Source organism: Fistularia commersonii, chromosome 32 (genome assembly GCF_037954325.1).
Source record: "Fistularia commersonii isolate RoL2024-O1a breed Wild chromosome 32, RoL_Fcom_v1.0, whole genome shotgun sequence".
Lineage (NCBI taxonomy): Eukaryota > Metazoa > Chordata > Actinopteri > Syngnathiformes > Fistulariidae > Fistularia > Fistularia commersonii.
In genome coordinates this window covers 3,171,194-3,190,491 of record NC_141315.1, presented here as the reverse complement: position 1 = coordinate 3,190,491, position 19,298 = coordinate 3,171,194, and the positions used below count along the sequence as shown (strand labels likewise).

At 36.7% G+C, this 19,298-nt stretch overlaps 1 protein-coding gene across 3 annotated transcripts in view; it reads left to right on the top strand.

The window, feature by feature from the left end:
• The first annotated feature begins 2,544 nt into the window (after positions 1-2,544).
• The window catches only part of LOC147215145 (zinc finger protein 385C-like), a 58,535-nt gene continuing 41,781 nt past the window's right edge, over positions 2,545-19,298 (top strand). For 2 of the 3 annotated variants that reach the window (XM_086139409.1, XM_086139407.1), the window contains exons 1-2: positions 2,545-2,743; positions 4,833-4,859. In XM_086139409.1, coding sequence (XP_085995535.1) covers positions 2,635-2,743; positions 4,833-4,859 — 136 coding nt within the window. In that variant the 5' untranslated portion in view covers positions 2,545-2,634. The remainder of the gene's footprint in view (positions 2,744-4,832; positions 4,860-19,298) is intronic. The other variant, XM_086139408.1, reaches the window with a different exon arrangement.

Here is a 19,298-nt window from a genome sequence, read left to right as displayed (position 1 = left end):
TTTCAGCTTTTGGTTTTTCAGGCCGTGCACAAGGGTGGAGCTTTCAGCAGCCATCGTTCTCCATTCCCACCCCCTTTGTGTGCTCATTAACATTGTTGGACTATGTTCAAATGTAGATGCCTTCAAATGAATTCGGGGGTACAGTGGCATGAGGGCATGTTGCAGCCAACCTACTCGTGTGCGTTTGGGACAGCTGTCAGAAGAACGGTGATGGATGCATGGTGGAAACATACTTGGGAGTTTAAGCTATGTCCTTCTCATTGAAGTCCTTTGGCACCATGCTTGACCCCACTGCAAGGCAGCTACCCTAAAAATAACGGTGTACATACAAGTGGAGACAACAGTGTAAGATATCACAGCTCATCAAAACTGCTTGTGTGTGGATCAAAAACAACACATGTATCCCGTGCGGACCCATAGCTGGCCCAGCCGAAAAAATCCAAAAATCCAATAAATAAACCAAAAACAGCACAAAGAAAAATGTACAATTTTAGTTGACATGTAGTGAGATAGCGTTGTAAATGTAAATACCTGACGTGCCATTTCAGGGTAATGGCAACATTCGCATGATAGAAATAAAAAATATTCCTAAAAAAACCTCAAGAGCTTAGCTCGCGATATCAGCCAGAAAATCTGGATTCTCACAAATACATTTTCACCTCAAACTTTCCGCTTGAGGTAAAAATGGGTTGGCATATAGGACTGCCCTTGTGACTCTTGATTGGTTTAGCAATGTAGTTTTTTAACCCTGTAGTTGGTGTCACTAGTTTTTAGTGATGAAAGGTAGTGAAAGTTCTTGAAGAGACCGAGCCAAGCCCCAGACTCTCAAGTCAGTCTACGAGAAAACTTGCAGAAATCTAAAGTGTGGAATAAAAACAAGCATAGACGCACGTGCAAAGACAAATACATAATCTGCCATCCGGGATCAGAGACGTCTGTCAGCACTCATTGCATTTTAGAAAAAAAAAAGTTACTTTACTGTAAGATAGACTGCAGTTATTGCTAGTGTTAATGGATAGCATTTCAATAATGGCCCTTGGCAGTTATTTTTCATTTCTAGCCTCAAAGCTTGCAAAAGTAAGCATTCACAAGAAAATATTGAAACGATGGGAGGGTAGTGGTTTACTGTCAAGCATCAGGCAGAACCACAGTTGCTATTAAAAAAGGAAACGTTGTCACATAAAACAAGTCTTTCTCCAAACAATATTTGGCTTCATTCATCAGGAACATTTCTTGGTTATTTCTGTGCTGGTTATGTGTTCCAGCCATCGTAGCTTTGATTGTTTTATGTTTTACGGATGAAACAGTCGTCATTTATTTGTAACTTTATTGCCATGGATTTCACTGAGCATTATTCCAAATTGAATTGCTGGAAATTCCAAATTGAATTGCTGGAAACAACAATGGCTCCTTCCGAGTGGTTTCAATGCCCGAACAGTTGCCGATTGCTGATCGGCTTATTGACCGATTGCTGCATCCAGTATTCTTGAGAAAGACCTACACATCGCTGGCGTTGTACTTGCTCACTAAGTGATATTCTCACCAGGACGATTTATGGTACCATTGTAAGACATAATGTTTACACCTGGGCTTTTCAACATGAATCAAAATGTCCGTAGTTAAGAGGTTTATAATTAAGTTTTCGAACGCTCATCAGAAGCTATGAGCTCAGCCAGGTTCATTTTACTTAAATTAATTGACTGTAGCCATGGCTAGCAACTGTGACATTTTCATTATCTATGCCAATAGTAAATTGTTGATAAGGAGAGGAGTGGACATCTCTACATTTTGGCAATTTAGTACCTTTTACTTGTCTTGAGTCTGGATATGACATTTGATCAATAATAGTCACATATCTTTACCCACAGATACTTTGGCAACCGGTACAGAAGTCAGACAATAAATACCAACAAATGTCATTTATTAATTATGACCTCAGATGGCAAAAGCTAAACTGCAATTACAATCATGTGATGTATATCAATCTTGCACATAAATGGTTTCAATATCCAAAAAATGCTTTTAATAATAGCAACATGGGCCATACTGTTATCTTTTTTTTTTTTTTTCAAAACAAAACCTTGTGAATCCCTTTTAGCTTCATTTTATACGACTGCTCGGGACATTATGTTTTCTTTGTTGCTTTGAAACAGTGGCGGAAGCAAAGGAGTTTATGCTTTTTTATCTGCATTTCGTTCTCTGCAGTTATTTGTTCATGTTTATCACCAGGGGGACAGGCCTTATGACAAAGGCCTGCCAAAATAGGATTAGCCCAAATACAGTAGTAAGCGTTTTTTGGAATTCATTCCTTTATTTTTAAATCCAATTCATAACGGGCATTTTGTATTCTATTTGACAATACAAGGACCTCAATCATGATCTGAAATAATTCATTTTCAGAACATTTGTAAACATGGCCATGATCAAATACCATAGGGTAATGAAGTTCAAATTGGATGGCAAGTTTTGGTCCTAAAAATTGTTACGTCTGTAGATTTCAGCGATGGATAGTTTATGAATATCGAATGCAAAAAAAAAAAAAAAAAAGAATTAAATAAAATAAAATGAAATGTAATAGACTACGCTGTTCGGGGAGTTTGGCGGGACAGCGCCCGCCTCCTGTGTGCACGCGCGATGATTGAGTGCGTGTCCGCCGGCTCGCGGGAGCTGAGCGCGCGCAGTGATGTGTTCCAGCTTGAAATGGACAGCAGCCGCCGCGGTGCCGCTCCGCAGACGCACACAGGTAGGGAAGCTGCCTCTTTCTTTTTATTATATTTAAACTAAATTCTATCGCTGTTTGGGAAACAAATTACATATTCTGTTGTTTTTATCGGGAAACTGTGACGAATGTTTAAAAATTAGCGACAGCGCTTCGTTACCCCTGCCGGGACCAGTGGGGTCTCGTCTGACCTTTTATTATTAATTAGCCCAAATAAACTCTTACTTTTTGAAAAGACGTGTGTATAATACGACACCGTTTGACAACCCCTCACAATTCGACGCTTCATCTTTCTCAATGTGCAAATGTGGACGGTACACATATTTTGTCCAGGTTTCCTTACATTATCTTTGAAAGGTTTTAGTCTTAAGCTAGTCTTCAGGCTTGATTGAGTAGATCGCGTGTATTTATAATATGTGGGAAACGATAACTTCTTTTGTCCAAATTGAGTTGAAATTAATATTTGTTTTAGGCAAGTTAATATGGAGGAATGAGTTGGGGACATTACAAGGATGATAGCCTTGCATTTATTTTTTCCCTATCAGACTATTTTATGGGCGTTGGATGTTTGAGTAGACTTATATACTTGCAGGGAGGACCTCCCTAAGAATAGGCAAATCTCTCATACCTTTTGCTGTCTCAAACCCCAAAAAATCCCAAACTTTTCATTTTGCAAGATATTTTGGAGAAACAGAAAACATTCACTGTTTTGTCTCGCCGTCCCTTACTGGTTGAGACATCATTTCTAGGCGGATGCTCTTTGGATGTTTTTGGATGTTATATATTTATAGTTTGGCGGCCAGCAGGTTTAATGAATGGAGTGACTATTTCCCCAGTGGAGTTCAGGGATAGCCTGTTCACTCAGTCGACAAACAAGGTGTGACTGCATGTTTGTGTTCTGTGCGCTCATTTTAACGCTGTTGGTGTGTGTCAGTCAGCTGAGGTGAAGGATGAGCAAAGGGTCAGGAGAAGGAACAATCGTAGGTACCACAACACATTGTTGTGGTTTTCTCATTCTGATCAATTTAGTCACCTTTGACCTTCTAAGAGGGACAAATGTAAATGTCACTTGTTTCAAACCACTGAAAGAAGAATTGCAACAATTATCTCTTTCTTTTCATGATTAGTCAATATTTCCTGATGTCCAAGTTGAATATACTTTTGCATTTTAGACTTTCAGTCCAAAGAACATCTTAAAATGGGAAAAAAAAAACACAAAAATGGGTAAATGTGTGGAGGTAAATTTAGGTCTGCCTGCCAATGGATGATCTGTATTGTATAGTGCATGACTTAGTTTATCATGTATAATTCCTATTATATTATTGAATTTATTTTATCATACTAATGTTTTTTAACAATATGTGTATGCACACACACACACACACACACACACACACACATATATATGCATGCATATAGATACATATATCTATATACATATTTTATACTATATCTATATACATATTTATATTTTTGTAGTTACTGCTAACAGTTAAAAGATTCATATTTCATTATAGTTCTTATTCTTCCTCCTTTCTACTATTATCTATTACTGTTATGTTTTTTACTTGAAACTCTGGCACAACAATTTCCTTCGGGATTAATAAAGTTGCTCTCATCTCATCTCATCTCATCTCTCATACATATATAGGTGCTGTGTTCAATGATGCTTTGACAAGGAAATATAACGCGCTCCATGTTGACAGTGTTTTACAAATGTTTTGGGGGCCGTCCTGGTCCAAAATACACATTGAGTCTTACTCATTGAGTATTCACTTTATAATGAAGAATGAGAAATTTTGAATCCCACAGTTAGACAAGATAGGATTTAAAGGATTGATGTGGCATATTTTTTCTGCATTTTTTTCTGTTAGTTTGGAGGAGCTATAAGTGAACACCTTTCAAGAGACATGTTTGTCTCAAAATGTAAGCGTTGCCATGGCTTACTCAGCTTTTTGTTAATTCAAGCATAGAAGGCCCACTCAAACACCCCGTGCTGGACACATCATCATCTTCTGCATCCTCTTGAAATGACCTTGCTCTTCTCTGTCCCCCCATTCTGCGCCTGCTTCAAACCTAAATGGCTCCAAATGACTCCCTTCTGCCTGCCAAGCTGAGGCACCGCTGAAGAGATCCAACTGTAAGCAGTCATTTTTACTGTGAACAAAAGGTCCTTGATTCATCAAATCCCGCGCCTCCTACAGCCCACTCCCCAGAGTGATGCTGTAATTTTCACCGTCTCTCTGCTGTTTTCCAGCACATAGTGTGATTCAGTTGGGACTAAGGTGTGTACGCAGAAGGGTCAGACTCTTGTAGACATGTGGCTTCCTATGAAGACTGCTATTTTTATATGTACAGAAAACACTGTTTGCGTTTCAATCACGCAACATTTATCATACAACAGAATGATTGAGCCGATAGACTCATGGAATTTTTATAATGTTCACAATTGTTTGGAAAGCATTTGGCTGCTACTTTTACAAAAGGGATAGTTTACGAGTGTATTTAGACAGTTAATTAGGGCTTTGGCTGACAAAATGACTTGGACAGATGCAGGAGGGCCTCGACATGATTTCCATGAATCAAATTCAATTTTAAACAATGTAGCCATTCCTTTAATAATGATTAAGCTATTGATAAGCACAACAAGAAAGACAAACAAAAAAGAAATTGGATTTTTTCCCCAGTGCTATTTATCAATGTATCAATTTGCTTTTCTTCTTGCAACAAATTGTTGTATTTTGGGTTTAGGGAAAACACTTTGGTTCTTTAAACGGTACAAACATTTGACAAGAATTGAATTAGGATTGGAATTGTAATCACCTCTCATCATGCTGTGGATGTAGTGTGATTTTTCATACTGCCGCAGATGTTTTGTTCAAAAAACAGTCTTCATAACATTTCCATAGCAACAATGTAAGTTTTCCATGTATCAAATGAAATGAACAAAATATATCAAATGGTTCTGTAAGTTTCTGTCATCCTAGGGTTGTCCCATTTTTTAATTTCAAACATCAAAGAATATTTTCTGCAGATGCAACAAGAAGTAAAGGAGAATTACTCTCCAATTACTGAACTTTCACTGTCCAGGTCATATTGGCAGAAAAAGTTGAGTGGTCAGCTTATCTTCTGCTGCCTCTCTTTCTATCGCACCTCAGTGCTCTCTTGTGCTTTGGCATTTGGCTGCCAAAGTCTGTCTGAGCGAAAAACATCATCTGTGAAATTGAGAATAATCATGTGGAACGAGATTGAGGGGGAGCAGCTTGAGCCCCAGTCTTCTACTGCTTATAGACTCAAGACTCTTGCTGCTGAAATTCACCAAACAATTGAACAACCACGTGTGATGAATATTTTTTCCAGTCACATAACCTGTCAGTTTGGTACTCCAGAGAGCATCTTTCTACAATATTTGTCACTCAAGGCTGAAAATTCAGCGCACTAAATTGTGGTAGCGGTCAATGATTTTTACTGAAAGACCTTTTGCTTTTTTAATGATAAAGCTGTCCCACTAAGACTTCCTGTCCTATACAGGTATCTAGGGGCTGTGTGTGTGTGTGTGTGTGTGTGTGTGTGTGTGTGTGTATTATAAAATGACTCTTTTTGTCACATTTAGAATCTAATTCTGAGCTTTACAGTATCGTATTTGTTTTACAGATCGTCATACTTTTTTTCCCATTATGATAGCTGTTTCAACATGAGCAGTGTGGCAAAAGATTTGGGAAACATCCAGAGTAATATTGAAAAAGGAGCAATGCATTTCAAATACTTTATCATGCATGAGTTATTTAATCATTTTCAGTTAATTACTTTCTTACCAATATTGTTGGAGCAGTGTTATTTTCCATCCATTTAAAAGGAGTACAGATGGAAGGTGCCAACTGCTCTGAGACACCCAGAACATCAGGTCTTAAATCAGTCAGGCGGTCCAGCATCATTCCACTGAGCAGTTTCTCTCAACTGACCTCTTTCCGAAAACTTAATAACATAATCAAAAAACAAATGTTAATATGTAACTTCAAACACTTACTGTTTCTTTCAGCTCGACAAAGAACATCTCAGAAACAGTTACAAGCCATTGGCAGTATTTAAATTTTCATCAGGATTTTGATATAGATTTATTTTTATTTATTAATCAGTACTCATCTGGATGCATTGCAGATGGCAAAGTAAGAATTTCATTGTTCAGGGAAACAGACCATACACATGACAATAAAATCTTTGAATCTAGAATATATACATGTACATATATATATATATATATATATATATATATACATATGTGTGTGTGTGTGTGTGTGTGCTCGTTCATGCACACACTCTCTCTCTCTCTCTCTCTCTCTCTCTCTCACACACACACACACACACACACACACACACACACACACACACACAGTGTATTCAAGATTCAAAGTGTTTATGTCAGTCTGGAAATGTGTTCCCCTATACAATGAAATTCTTACTATGCCATCCACAGTGCATCGAGATAAGTGTGATAAATAAGTAATAAACATATTTTGGCAACTTGATGTTACAGTGCAGGGAAATGCAAACAAAGCAGGAAACTGTAAACACATAAAAAATGTATGTGTTTATGCACATACACGCGCGTAATATAAATGCATATATATGTATATATTGCCAGTTTTTTCCATGTGCAAGTTCACATTACTAGAACAGACTAATTCAAGTTTAAATGAATACAAAAACATAAAATACACATACAAATGCAGCTACCAAAGTGTAATGACTTATTGCCTCAGTTATTATGTGATTTACAAAATAATGATGTCTCGTGGTTTAATCAGTTTTGGTCTTGTGCTTCAATTAGAGGCGTGTTTTGATTTGGTGGAGACTGTTTCCTTTATTGCAGGAATGTTGTGAAAATAAAGGTACACAAAGTAAAGCAAAATCAGCAAATGGTGCTTCTACAAAACAGCCATTTTGTTGCAACACCAGCTGCTGATGTTGTGAGCATATATTTCCACAGTTGATCTTCCGTTGTCATGTCGTAAATATATTAGTTAATAAAAATCATCAAAACCTGCTCTCATTCTATGTGACAAATGTATTTTGGGGAAATTTATAATTTCATTTATACAAGCTGTTAAATTGCAAGCAGCCCTCTAAGGGAGCTTCCCAAGTAAATGGCATATGCAGCGTCTTATCACAACAGACCCGCAACTGATTCCCAAAGCTCCCCCTCTCACGCTGCTTCACCTCAGATACACTAAAATGGATTTCTGCTTAAGTCTCCCATCAAAGCTGTAATGGCTCTTTGGCTGTGTCATTACAAGTCAGATGACAGTGTCCCTCTCGCAGTGCTGCCACAACCTGCCTCTGGACTGATAACAGTGATCTTTATTTTGCTGCTTCGAGGCGAAGGAAGGGCAAACTACCCCTCCCACCTCAACCTTCAACCCTGTAAAAGTAACAGAAAACAATAAACCTCTATCAGCCACAGAACATGATGGAGAAGCAATCATTCAAGGCACTGGGAAATTGTCAGAACACCCTACAAAATCAATACAAGCTACATAATAACAGGGAAAGCTATTTAATACCAGAACTGTAATTATCTGAAAACTGCAGAGACCCAAGCTTTGTGACTATGACTGTTTCCACAGTTGACATACAATAACGCAGGTCATCATCCATTAGGATTAAGACTGAAACATTATTTTCACATTTGTTAAAACTTATTAAAACATTTTTAGTATGAAGGAATCACATAGCAGTAAAAGAGCAGGGACACTGTCTGCAATAGATAAGACAGAAAGCTTACAATTTTGGCACGATTTATCCAAACTCATCAGAGCTATCCTATGCTTTCCATTAACTAGAAGTATTAAAATACATATCTTATAGTATACAGAATTGTTTCTATTTGACACATTATATAAAACCTCAACCTTGACATTAAAAATAATACACTGATTTATTAACTTCTAATATCCTGTTCTCACAGTTGAAAACAGTTTTGAATAGTTTGCTCGTTTTTACTTGCCAATATTTTTATACCACTGTGTTTGTCGGGGGGATATTGTGCTAAATATATATTTAATAATGTTTAATAATAAACATACATCATCATCAATATATGATTACTATAACAAACAGGAACATTCTCTGCATCACACATCACATCAGCATGTAGCTCAAAATTTATTTTTTAGTTTTGGATAGGGAGTATAATTTATCAAGAGTATCGTTATGCTAGTTTTGTGTAAGGTTTTTGGCTTGGTGTGTGGACTTTTCCAAAAGAAGGTGATGGTCTGAAATTGTGTTGCAATAGCCGTCGGTATCTCCACGTCCATTCCCTGTGTCCAAAAAGACTCCTTGACATTTATATCTTATGTAACATCAAGTAGACCCCCCCTCTTTTTTTTTTCAATTTTGCAATGTTTTATGTTACAAAATACTGTCAGTGGATTCATCTTTCTTCTTCAGGCTTAAAAAAAACAAAGTATCACACTAAACACACATTTATAAATTCTGCTCTCGAAAAGGACGTGCACGTGAACACCTACACCAACCTGATGAATATAATGCAGCAGAATTGATGGATTGTTTCTCTTTGACAACTCTCCACTGAGGGACAGGCCTCAGTGGGGAGGTGGATTTCTTTATGGTCCGTTACCTTCTGATTCCCCTGCGGCTCGTTTTGAGGTATAGATTCAGCACAGCAGGCAGCAGTGTGAAGGTTTTTCTTAACTGCAAGTGTGCAGTGTATATATTATTTGTAGATATTTGTATGGTATCAGGATATGTGGGTGTAGAATTATGACGATGGATTTTAACAATTTTTGACAATACAGAACATGTAATGTCAAAATGAACTGCAATTCTTTGAAACATCACTACTGATGTAATGCATTTTATGTCATTTTAGAGATGCCTGTGTTTCCTAAAGATTTTTTTTAAGGTGACTCAGCTCACCTCATATCCGAAAGGGTGTAACTAGATGAAATAGCAGCACTGCAGTGAAACATATTTAATTAGGGTTTATTATTGACAGTTGAATGATGGCTCATCATTTCAATTCAGTACTGAATCTGTGATTGAAACGTGATGCAGAGGACCCCATTTGTGATTTCTCAAAAAGAATGTTGATATATTTACTGAGCATCCCCTCATCTTATCAGATGTGGGTTTTTCAACTCCCACCTTTGAATGGAAATCATTGAATCTACCTGATTTTCAAATGAATTCCAATGTGTCAAATCATTCAGAGGGTGATTTTTGATAGCACCAATAACCCTCCAACTGCTGTTATAACTTAAATACTCGCCCAATACTTTATACCTTCCACCACTACTCAAATATTTGTTTCTATGTACAGTAAAAAGCAGTGGCAGCTGATGTGAGTCATGTGACAATACTCAGCTGAGGGTTGACTGTTGGATTGACTCCCCCCACTTTTCATGTCTTGTGGTGTACAAAGAATTACAAATACAAATAAGCAGTTTGAGTTTATCTTAAATCTTGACTTTTTCCCCTCCTGTCTATCCCTGAAAAAGTACATTCACAGAAGATTATAAATAAAGGAATTTAGTGTTGGCAGTAAGAACAGAAAGAGTGCGCAATCTATACTGTAATATCTGGAGTATATTAGATAAAAGTGTTATGAAGAATGTATTTTCCTGTCACTCAGAGCTAATTTAATTGAAACTTAAATGTCTGCCATAATCAAAGTTTCTGGTCACTGCAGTTCTCTTAAGGGCAAATAGCTTTGAGTCACACTTGATTTACCATGTAATCTCTTATTTCAAAATTAATTTTTCCTCTTCATTTCCCAATTAAATGGTCATATTGACCTTTGATATCCTTTATCAAAATATTCTTCCTGAGAGCCAAAATAAATGTGTAGGGTGGCCTGGGTGCTTTTTTGTCATACCTGAGAGATAAGTGAATCCCACTGATTCCAGTTTTGTCTTGCTATATCAGTCTAATATTAATTTTATCACTTTACTTTTACATTGTTATTATTATTTTTTGTACGTTATTTTCTTCTTACTTTGATTGCCATATATATTTTATGTTTAAACATGGAGATCTGCAAATTTTTGACAAGTTCTATTTTTCTGTCAATCTGTTTAATTCCGTATTTGTTTGTAGCGCCTGGTCTTTACAAATTTTCATTTTGTCTCTGCTTACACATTTTGATATAACAGACAGTAAGAAACTTTCATAACATCCTTCAACATTTACATTGTTTGATTATGGTCTGTAAGAGGCCGGTAAGAGTCACACATTACTGGGTGGTTTATTTGGTGGTAAAACGATTCAGGTGCTTGCCTGTACCCTACCACCTCAAGAAGCCAAAGAGATAATTCAGGCAATTAAACCCCTTTCACCTGCAGAGTGCACCTAATCACGAGTCAATCCAATTCAGCCAGTCAGGATACGAGTCAGCAATGATAAGAACAGGGAGGATGAATGGTGAGGGAAATGGATGTGAGAACAAGCAGTGATCTTATCTGCAGTCATCTGTTAATGTGGAGATGATTTGCTCAAGGAATAAGACACCATTTAATGCCTTCTATTTCTGTTATATCTATGCAGTTGCTTTTGAAGTGAAAAGCAATTTAATATAAAGCCTGTGTGGATAATTACTACAGAGATATCCAAAATCAAAATGGCTGATCTGTTACTAGACCTTACCTTACATATATGAACCATTATTATATACTGTGATACCTGATGTTTAATATGCAACACAGAATCAATGCTTCTTTCTTAAAATAGTGATTAATTACTCTAGATCGGCTTTACGCCTTCTTTGATTTGTGGATGTTAGACAGCTCAGTAATAACAGAAGCAAGGGCAAACACCTGCAGACATATCATACTGTGGATAGCCACACTAAATGAACATTCCTGCCCACCAATGAAGCGTCTGTACTAATAGGGGTCCGATATCATAAAACTAGCTGCTGCTACCCTGAACTGAACCAGTGTCAACTTCAATCTGGCTTTGGTTAGCATAACATCAGCCATATTCATCCTGATAAAACATGGCAAAATGCTTATTTGAACAGAATAGGCGACATAAGGTCCCGTTGTATATCAACATTGCACTAACTTTACCATGATACTGCAGTTTGAAGAACACATAACATGTCATTATACTTCAAAACTATGGCATACTATTCAAGCACTTTGCAGATTGACTGCTGCAGACTTTGGAACAACTGTGAATGACTATCGCAATCATTCCTTATTGCCTGATCATAATCTTGTAGCCTTGAAAGCAGCAGAATACAGAAAGCAGAAGAGGCAGAAAGTGAATCTACAGTATACAGTCAGTGGAAAGTTTTTTTTACCCTCGGTTTATTTCTGGTATATTAGACAGGACTCATAAAGTAAAGATGCCAAGAGTTTCATCAGTATCCGGAAACAAGGGTTGGTCAATTCAGATATTTTTTGTTTAAATCCGGCCCCGGTAGAGGTCTCGTTGATTTAATGTACTGAACAGCTAGGAGTGTAACATGTTGTGTCAAAGCTCAGGCTTGCAGTGGCAAACGGAACCAAGGATAAATGCTCAGGGTAATACCCTTTATAGGATGTCACAACGAATAAGAAAACCTTGGTGGTAATTCACAATACCAACAGTTAGGCTAATGGTGCTTTCACATTTTGCCCTTCATTATGCCAAAATACAGAACAGGCTAGTGCATTACGACAGTACTAGCATGGAACACCTACACAAACGATTGGGCTTATTAACATTAGGCTATAGGAGACTGACAAAATTGTAACAGTGACAACAGCAAAAGGATGGTTCCTCCAGCTCGTCTCCCCACAACACGTTACAGTATCTAAACCTTATTTGTTTTTGATTGGTGCTAATGTAAGCAAACATCATTTTTTTGCATAATCAAAACCTCTTTCATACAACCAGTGAACACATATGAAGTTAAGATCCCTTTTCATGGATTTTTTTAGTATGATATTCAATTACTTTCATAAAAAAATGCCATAAGACTCTCACCACAATACATATTTGTCACCCAATGAATCAGATATGGCAAGACAAATGACAGAAAAAACACTCTCTTAGTCATCCCTTCCATGTTTTCCTTCCTCCCACCTTCTGATATCACAGCAAATGGAAAGCATATGTTTCTGCTGTAAATAGAATAATTTTCTGCTTGGCATGTTATCAGTTAAGAGTATACATTTAATATTAAGCCAAAGTTCCAGACAGTGAGAATCTAACTTGGAGCCAAGGTGAAAAATTAACTTACCGTTGGAGACCGAGACAAAACCTGATTGACATGAAGTGTACGTTTGTGATTGCAACGTCACATGTCACTGCTTCTCACTATATTATCATAGCTGGGTCATATAGTGACTTTTCTGGTGCATTAGGTGTAAGGAAGGCTTAGGATCCTGTCAAACTATAAACACATGTTCTCAATCATCTGTACCAACAGAGTCTTTTATTAAAGTTGGCAAAGAATGTTTTAATTGTCATCCAAGCATGCAATTGCATAACTTAAAAGTTATTTTCAAGACTAATTATAGACACATCTGAGAAGTACAGTTAAAAAACATTTGGCATAATTTGTATGAAGAAACTATAAGTTGAATGAACAAAGTTATACATAGTATAAATAAACAATATCTCCAATAGTTTGTTGTTGAGTTCTTCAGCCTGACAAATAGTAATATATATTTAGTACTTCTTTTTTTGTCAGACTAATCAACAAATTAATATCTGAAGTCATCCAACTTACTGGAAGAAGCAAACCTGTTTCAGAAAAACAGTATTCAAAAGCATTTGATGCAAATTTAATTGTTGCAGTTTGGATCCGGTGATTTTTTACTTTGGAAATTTCACCAAAGAGCTGAGTAGGCCTCTTGATCAGAGGTGAAATGTCTTTTAGAATTTTAGCAGGTCCTGTTGCCTCAGGATTCACCTGAACATACCATGATCTGGATGAATGAGAATCTTCAGGGTGATGCTCATTAGAATTTCATTCTAAATCTGGGTCCTGTAAAGAGGGCCTTGCTTTGCTGCATTTTTTTAATGTAAAAAAAAATGACAGAATATTCATTAGAGAGCTAGCGTGTGTTTCCCAATAAAATTACATATATTGCATGAATTCACATGTATTCTGGCATTTTGTAGCATTGTTAGCCGTGGGAGTAAATCATCTTCATTAAATCGAACTGAAACTATTCAGGGAAATTTAGGTCAAGTCTTCTTTTGAGTGTGAAGGGAAGGGAAAGGGGGATTATGACTGTGGACATTTAATTCACAGCCCACATTTGTGTTTTTGACAAAAATACACTATTACATCTCATAATCAATCCTCCCTCTACACATTTTTTGGCTCAGAATCTGAAATCTCTTGTAGCCACATTTGCTCCCATGAAAAAAATTATATACAGGATGTTGGATAGCAGTTAGTGAAGGAGACTGATCATTTAAGAGTGATTTCAGCCTTTAATTTAGCAAAGCGTAACATTGTTTAGCTATGTAATTGTTAATGATTTATTACACAGCTTGGCTGTGACAGCATATCCAAATACTTTCATTCGTTCTTGTCTATTTTTCCCTGTGTTTGCACCATAAGCACTGTGTGTTGAAGTGTACTACTGTCACGCAGAGGTCAAATTAACTCTGGTCTCCATACCAGCCTTAGGGCTCTCCCAGATGGTCCATGACAGATGCCCACAATTGCTGTTGCCCTTGGTTGGAGTACAGTCTCTCCCTCCAGATAAAGAAATGCCCCATTCTCCCCCAAAAGTTCCACTTTTGCAATGTTTCCTAGTCGGAGATAATCGTTTTTTTCCCCCCACACCTGACTGTCTTGATGCCCACCTGCCCACCTGCTGTACTGCTGAGTTTGTCCGACAGCAACCATCTCAAAAAGTTACTGAACAATTACACTTTTGCTGAATAGAAATCTTTTCTTTTTCTTCTGTGGTTTTGTCCTTCTTCTGTGCTGTTTTTTTTCTTTCGAAAACCAGGAAGTTTGAAATTTTTCTTTTGGTTTGTTAACCTCTTCCTCTTCTTATCACACATGTCCTTGGCTTCATCCCCATGCCCCCTGTTAATTTTCTAAGTCATGGCGATGGATCCTTCCCAAGGGCTTCTACCACTCTTAAGTGTCCCCTCTCGTATCATTTATGTTTTGTCGCTGAGTAACAAACATTGTAAAAACACAATTGCCCACTATACTGTCACACATAGTCCCCAATCGGTTCATAGCTTTTGTAGACATGCAGTGTCTATGTTGTGGCCAAAAAAAAATCACAAAATTGTAATTTTGGAAATGCTACGCCATTGTTTCTGTGTTTTTACTCCAGTTTGTATTGAATGTATGAATGAATGTGCCTTTTTTTTAAACATGGAACATAATTTCAATCCTATACGTGAGATACTCTGTGTCCAATATTGTCGCATATAACAACATGTAAATATAATCATAGATTAAAAAAAAAGAGCACACTGTAGACAAAATGTGCCTCTGTCTGCTCATGTATTATTATTATTATTATCATTATTAAGACTATTGCTGCAGTGGTTGAAAGGAAAGAAGATATTTTCCTCAGGAATATCTTCATTTTGCTTAAAAATATCAAAATACTTGCCAATTTTTTATCCATTGACTTACTGATTATTCCAGCAATTTTTAATGGCAAGGATACAAGCATTTGGGAAGCAGAATTTCTAACAGAATGTAGTTGCAGCATGATTCCTTTAAAAGTTGTAGAGTACAAGTAAAATTACAAAAAATGGATATTGGATGATAACATTAAGAAAATTATTTAAATGTTTTTTTTTTCATAATGGAAGGGCGATGCTGCCATTTTGGAGGAACTCTAAAGTCCAGTAAAAAATAATTTCAGCGTGGGTTGACTTTCTTCCCCGTATGACACTCAATCTCAGTCACACACATTTTAAGAGAATCCACCTGGGGGAAGGAGATTACGTTTAGCTTGTCTGTGGCCTACCTCAGCAATGTTTAAGGGAGCAGACTAGTATTATGTAAATGTGTCAGGGATTTTCTCAAGAGGTGCAATCATGGTGATTTATTTTAAATGGGATTTTTGTGCAGTTTGAGCTAAAATCTGGTCTATATTAAAATTGTTGCTTGTTCCATCATCAAAGCAAATGTATTTCAAGAAACAGAAGTCAATTTTGATTATACCTGTTGTTTGTGCTGTATTGCACCCCAATGTATGATGGTTCTGTAATGTTTTATGATCATTATTATGTTTTTCTTAAATGCAATTATGTAGTGCAACTGAAGAGAAGATGTGACATGCAAAACCAGAGGATCAAGAAAGCTCGTGGCTGAAACGATACTTAGCTTTACATTATTTACAAAAAGAGGAAACCATATTGATGGGGGTAATGGTGAAGTAGTAACATTTATAAATGTATATCTACAAATTCCAGCTGTCTTGTAATGTTGTTCCCTATGATAGAGTTACAATTGGGCAAATTGTACATTGTTCAGCAAATTGTACATTTGTTGAGGTCTCACTTACCTTTAGACTGGTCTAAAAAGTGGTGACAGATGTAGTCAAGTACAACCAGGGGAGGGTGTTGTTCTTGTCAACCTTTGTGTCCGGCCTACTCAGAGGGGTGTTTTAAATTGCTCTCGAATTCACCAGGTGAGTGTCAGGAGTCAAGATCAGGGGTCAGTGAATGTCATTACGACCACACATTGTTCAGGTCTGTGGTGTAGTGTTGACCTTCACCTCTATGCTGACACAAAGGCAAGGAATGATGCAGCACAAAGACAAACAACAATTCATCTTATCCACAATGCATAGAGCCAAGTCAGAGACACCAGGCTTGTAAGAAAATATCATTAAAAATGTATTTCATATTAGGTATTGTAAATTAAAGTAAAGAACAAATAGAGTCATTATTTTAAGGCCCTGGTGTTTACGAGCTTTAGCTGTGTGTGTGTGCGTGTGTGTGTGTGTGTGTGTGTGTGTGTGTGTGTGTGTGTGTGTGTGTGTGTGTGTGTGTGTGTGTGTGTGGTCAGATACCAGAAGTCTAATTAAAGAGCTGGCATGTCAGAGACCCGCTCTGCCTCTTTGTTTAACACTAGACCTAATCTCCCGCTACAGAGGGTGGTGTGTGTTTTTATGTGTTATCTGGTGATTGCTGTGAGGTGTCTACAAGATGGATGCCAAGCTAGTGCAGACATTTATTGGGAACAGGGGCAAGCAAAGCCAAGAGGAACATGTATGTACACCTGCTGAACATCAGCACCATTTTGGATTGTCCTTATCATAAACAGATTATGATTTGCTAAAAATAGTCTTTCAGTCAGAGTCAGTGTTGTGTGATGTAGAATGAAATTGTTCTGAGCAGTTAATGGTTAAAAGAGAAATTTTCACCTGAATGTGAATTTAGTTATGCAGTGAAAAAGGAGCCCATATCAGAAATGAATTTTCAAACAACAAATGTACATTGTTAAGCCAACATAACCAAGATGTGTAAATATTGTAAACAAAAAAAATCATAATGCCTATTAGATTTTTCTAAGTACAAACTCAGGAAGATTAACCTATTAGGTATATGTATATAATGTGAACATTACCTTAAGTTTGAAATGTAGCTATGGAGAATTGTGATGCACAACATTGCTGTTTAATTCAGCAGTTTAACATATGTGCCAAAGTTTTCTTTCTCCGGCATCCTTGAAAATGTAGCCCAAGTTATACTTTTAGTCAGGCAGATCCCTCATTATCATGTCGACGAATATCATGAGCATTAAAAGGTTTTCTTTACAGGATGTTCATGGCCAATTGAACTTTGTGAAATTGTAAAATTTATCTGTCATGCAGTCAAATGAATTTTGACAGTAGAATAGAGGAATCTGGAATATAATTACAAATTAAAACCTTAAGTCTGGATATGGATTTTTTACTGATGTGTTGTCATTAAATGTGAAAATGTTTGAAACAATATTTCACATAAAATATTACTTTTACATATGATGAGATATTATAAATAATTACATAACCTCAACCAGGGAGCAAAAGTCATGTCAGTTGTTATGAATAGCTTTAAACTATGAGCTATCAGAAACTCTACCAGGCTGGTTATTTCAAGCTTTCATTCAAGCTTCATCAAAATGAAATAATAAAAAAGGATTTATCCATATGACACTGCTTTCATGTTATATACAGCCCCAGGTCCTCTGTGCTAGTTGAGACCTAGAGAAATGCAGACACTAAAAATATGCACTCTCTTAACAGCTCCCACTCACTTACCTAACAGTGTGAATCACTGCAGGATGAGTGGAACATTTGCCAGTGACCTTGTCTATCTAGTGAAGAGACACACAAAGGACTGCTTATATCAAGGGATTTCAAATTTTAACTCCTTTGTGTCCTATATGGGACATACTATACATAGTGTGTATATTGACTATGTCCCCATGTGTGTTGTTTTTCTATATCAATTTTAGTTCTATAACTCAAACTTCTTTCCTATTTTTTTCATTAGAGACACATCTGGAAAAATTACAGCTATTTCTGATGAGGCCCAGTTTGGATGTTGAGCATCATTTTTGGGAGGGTTTATCAATTATGGTTGTAATAATATATGAGCATGCAGAGATGTTTCAATGTGATATAAAGATACTGATGCATATGTAAAACATCTTGTATCACATGAGCCAATGTTTTTTGCCTCTTTAGTGTTTGAACATTCTAAGATACAGATAAAGGCAAACTGACATTGTAGCTACAATGTATTTGCACATGTTAATTGAATATAAGTGAATTGATTTGAATCAGATTCCATACTATTTGCATTTCTGAGTTCGCAGAGAGTCATATTGCTGTAAAAAGTTAAGTGTCATTCATGAAAAGAATTGATTTTAGTTACATTAAAAATAAACCAATGATTTAGATACATGAGGTCATCTTGTTTTGAAGCAAACAGCACATCAGCTCCAACTTCCCCATTTACCCCACACATATCCATAATTAACCGTCTTTAGTTCAAACACATGACCTGACTATGGAATTACCTATGCTTAGGGTTTCCAAGTGGGTTGAAGACAACAAGGGAGGTTGTGAGATTAACTTCAATTTAACTGCAAATAGTAAATCCTTGGATAAATGTATTTTAGCGGTAATTATAGCCTGAACATAAGTATTAATTTGCCTGGTATTTTCCATAAATTGAGAAGCATTTATCAGTTTTGACAAATGTCTGGTGAAGGTCTTTGTCTTCCTTCAAGATACGGAAAAAATATGCCTCTTTGTCCCATTTCTTTTCATTTTCTTTTTGAATTACATCATAATTGATCTGTTATTTGTGTGATTTTTGTCATGTTCTGACTAAATCCGTGGGGTTGCCTAGCAACATGACTCTAATTGTAGTCCACCTGTCATTCTGCATTTAGCCTTTGATCCTGCACTCAGACTGTCAGGACAGTATTGTCCGTCTCGACTGAGACATTGTTGGTGAAATAAAGTAGGTGTGATGTGTAGTTTATAGGTATGATAATCTTCTGAAGCTCATACCAGGCAATAAATATATCATGTCTTTTGATTGTTAAGGACAGCGTTATTATTCATTTTCCTTCTGCCCA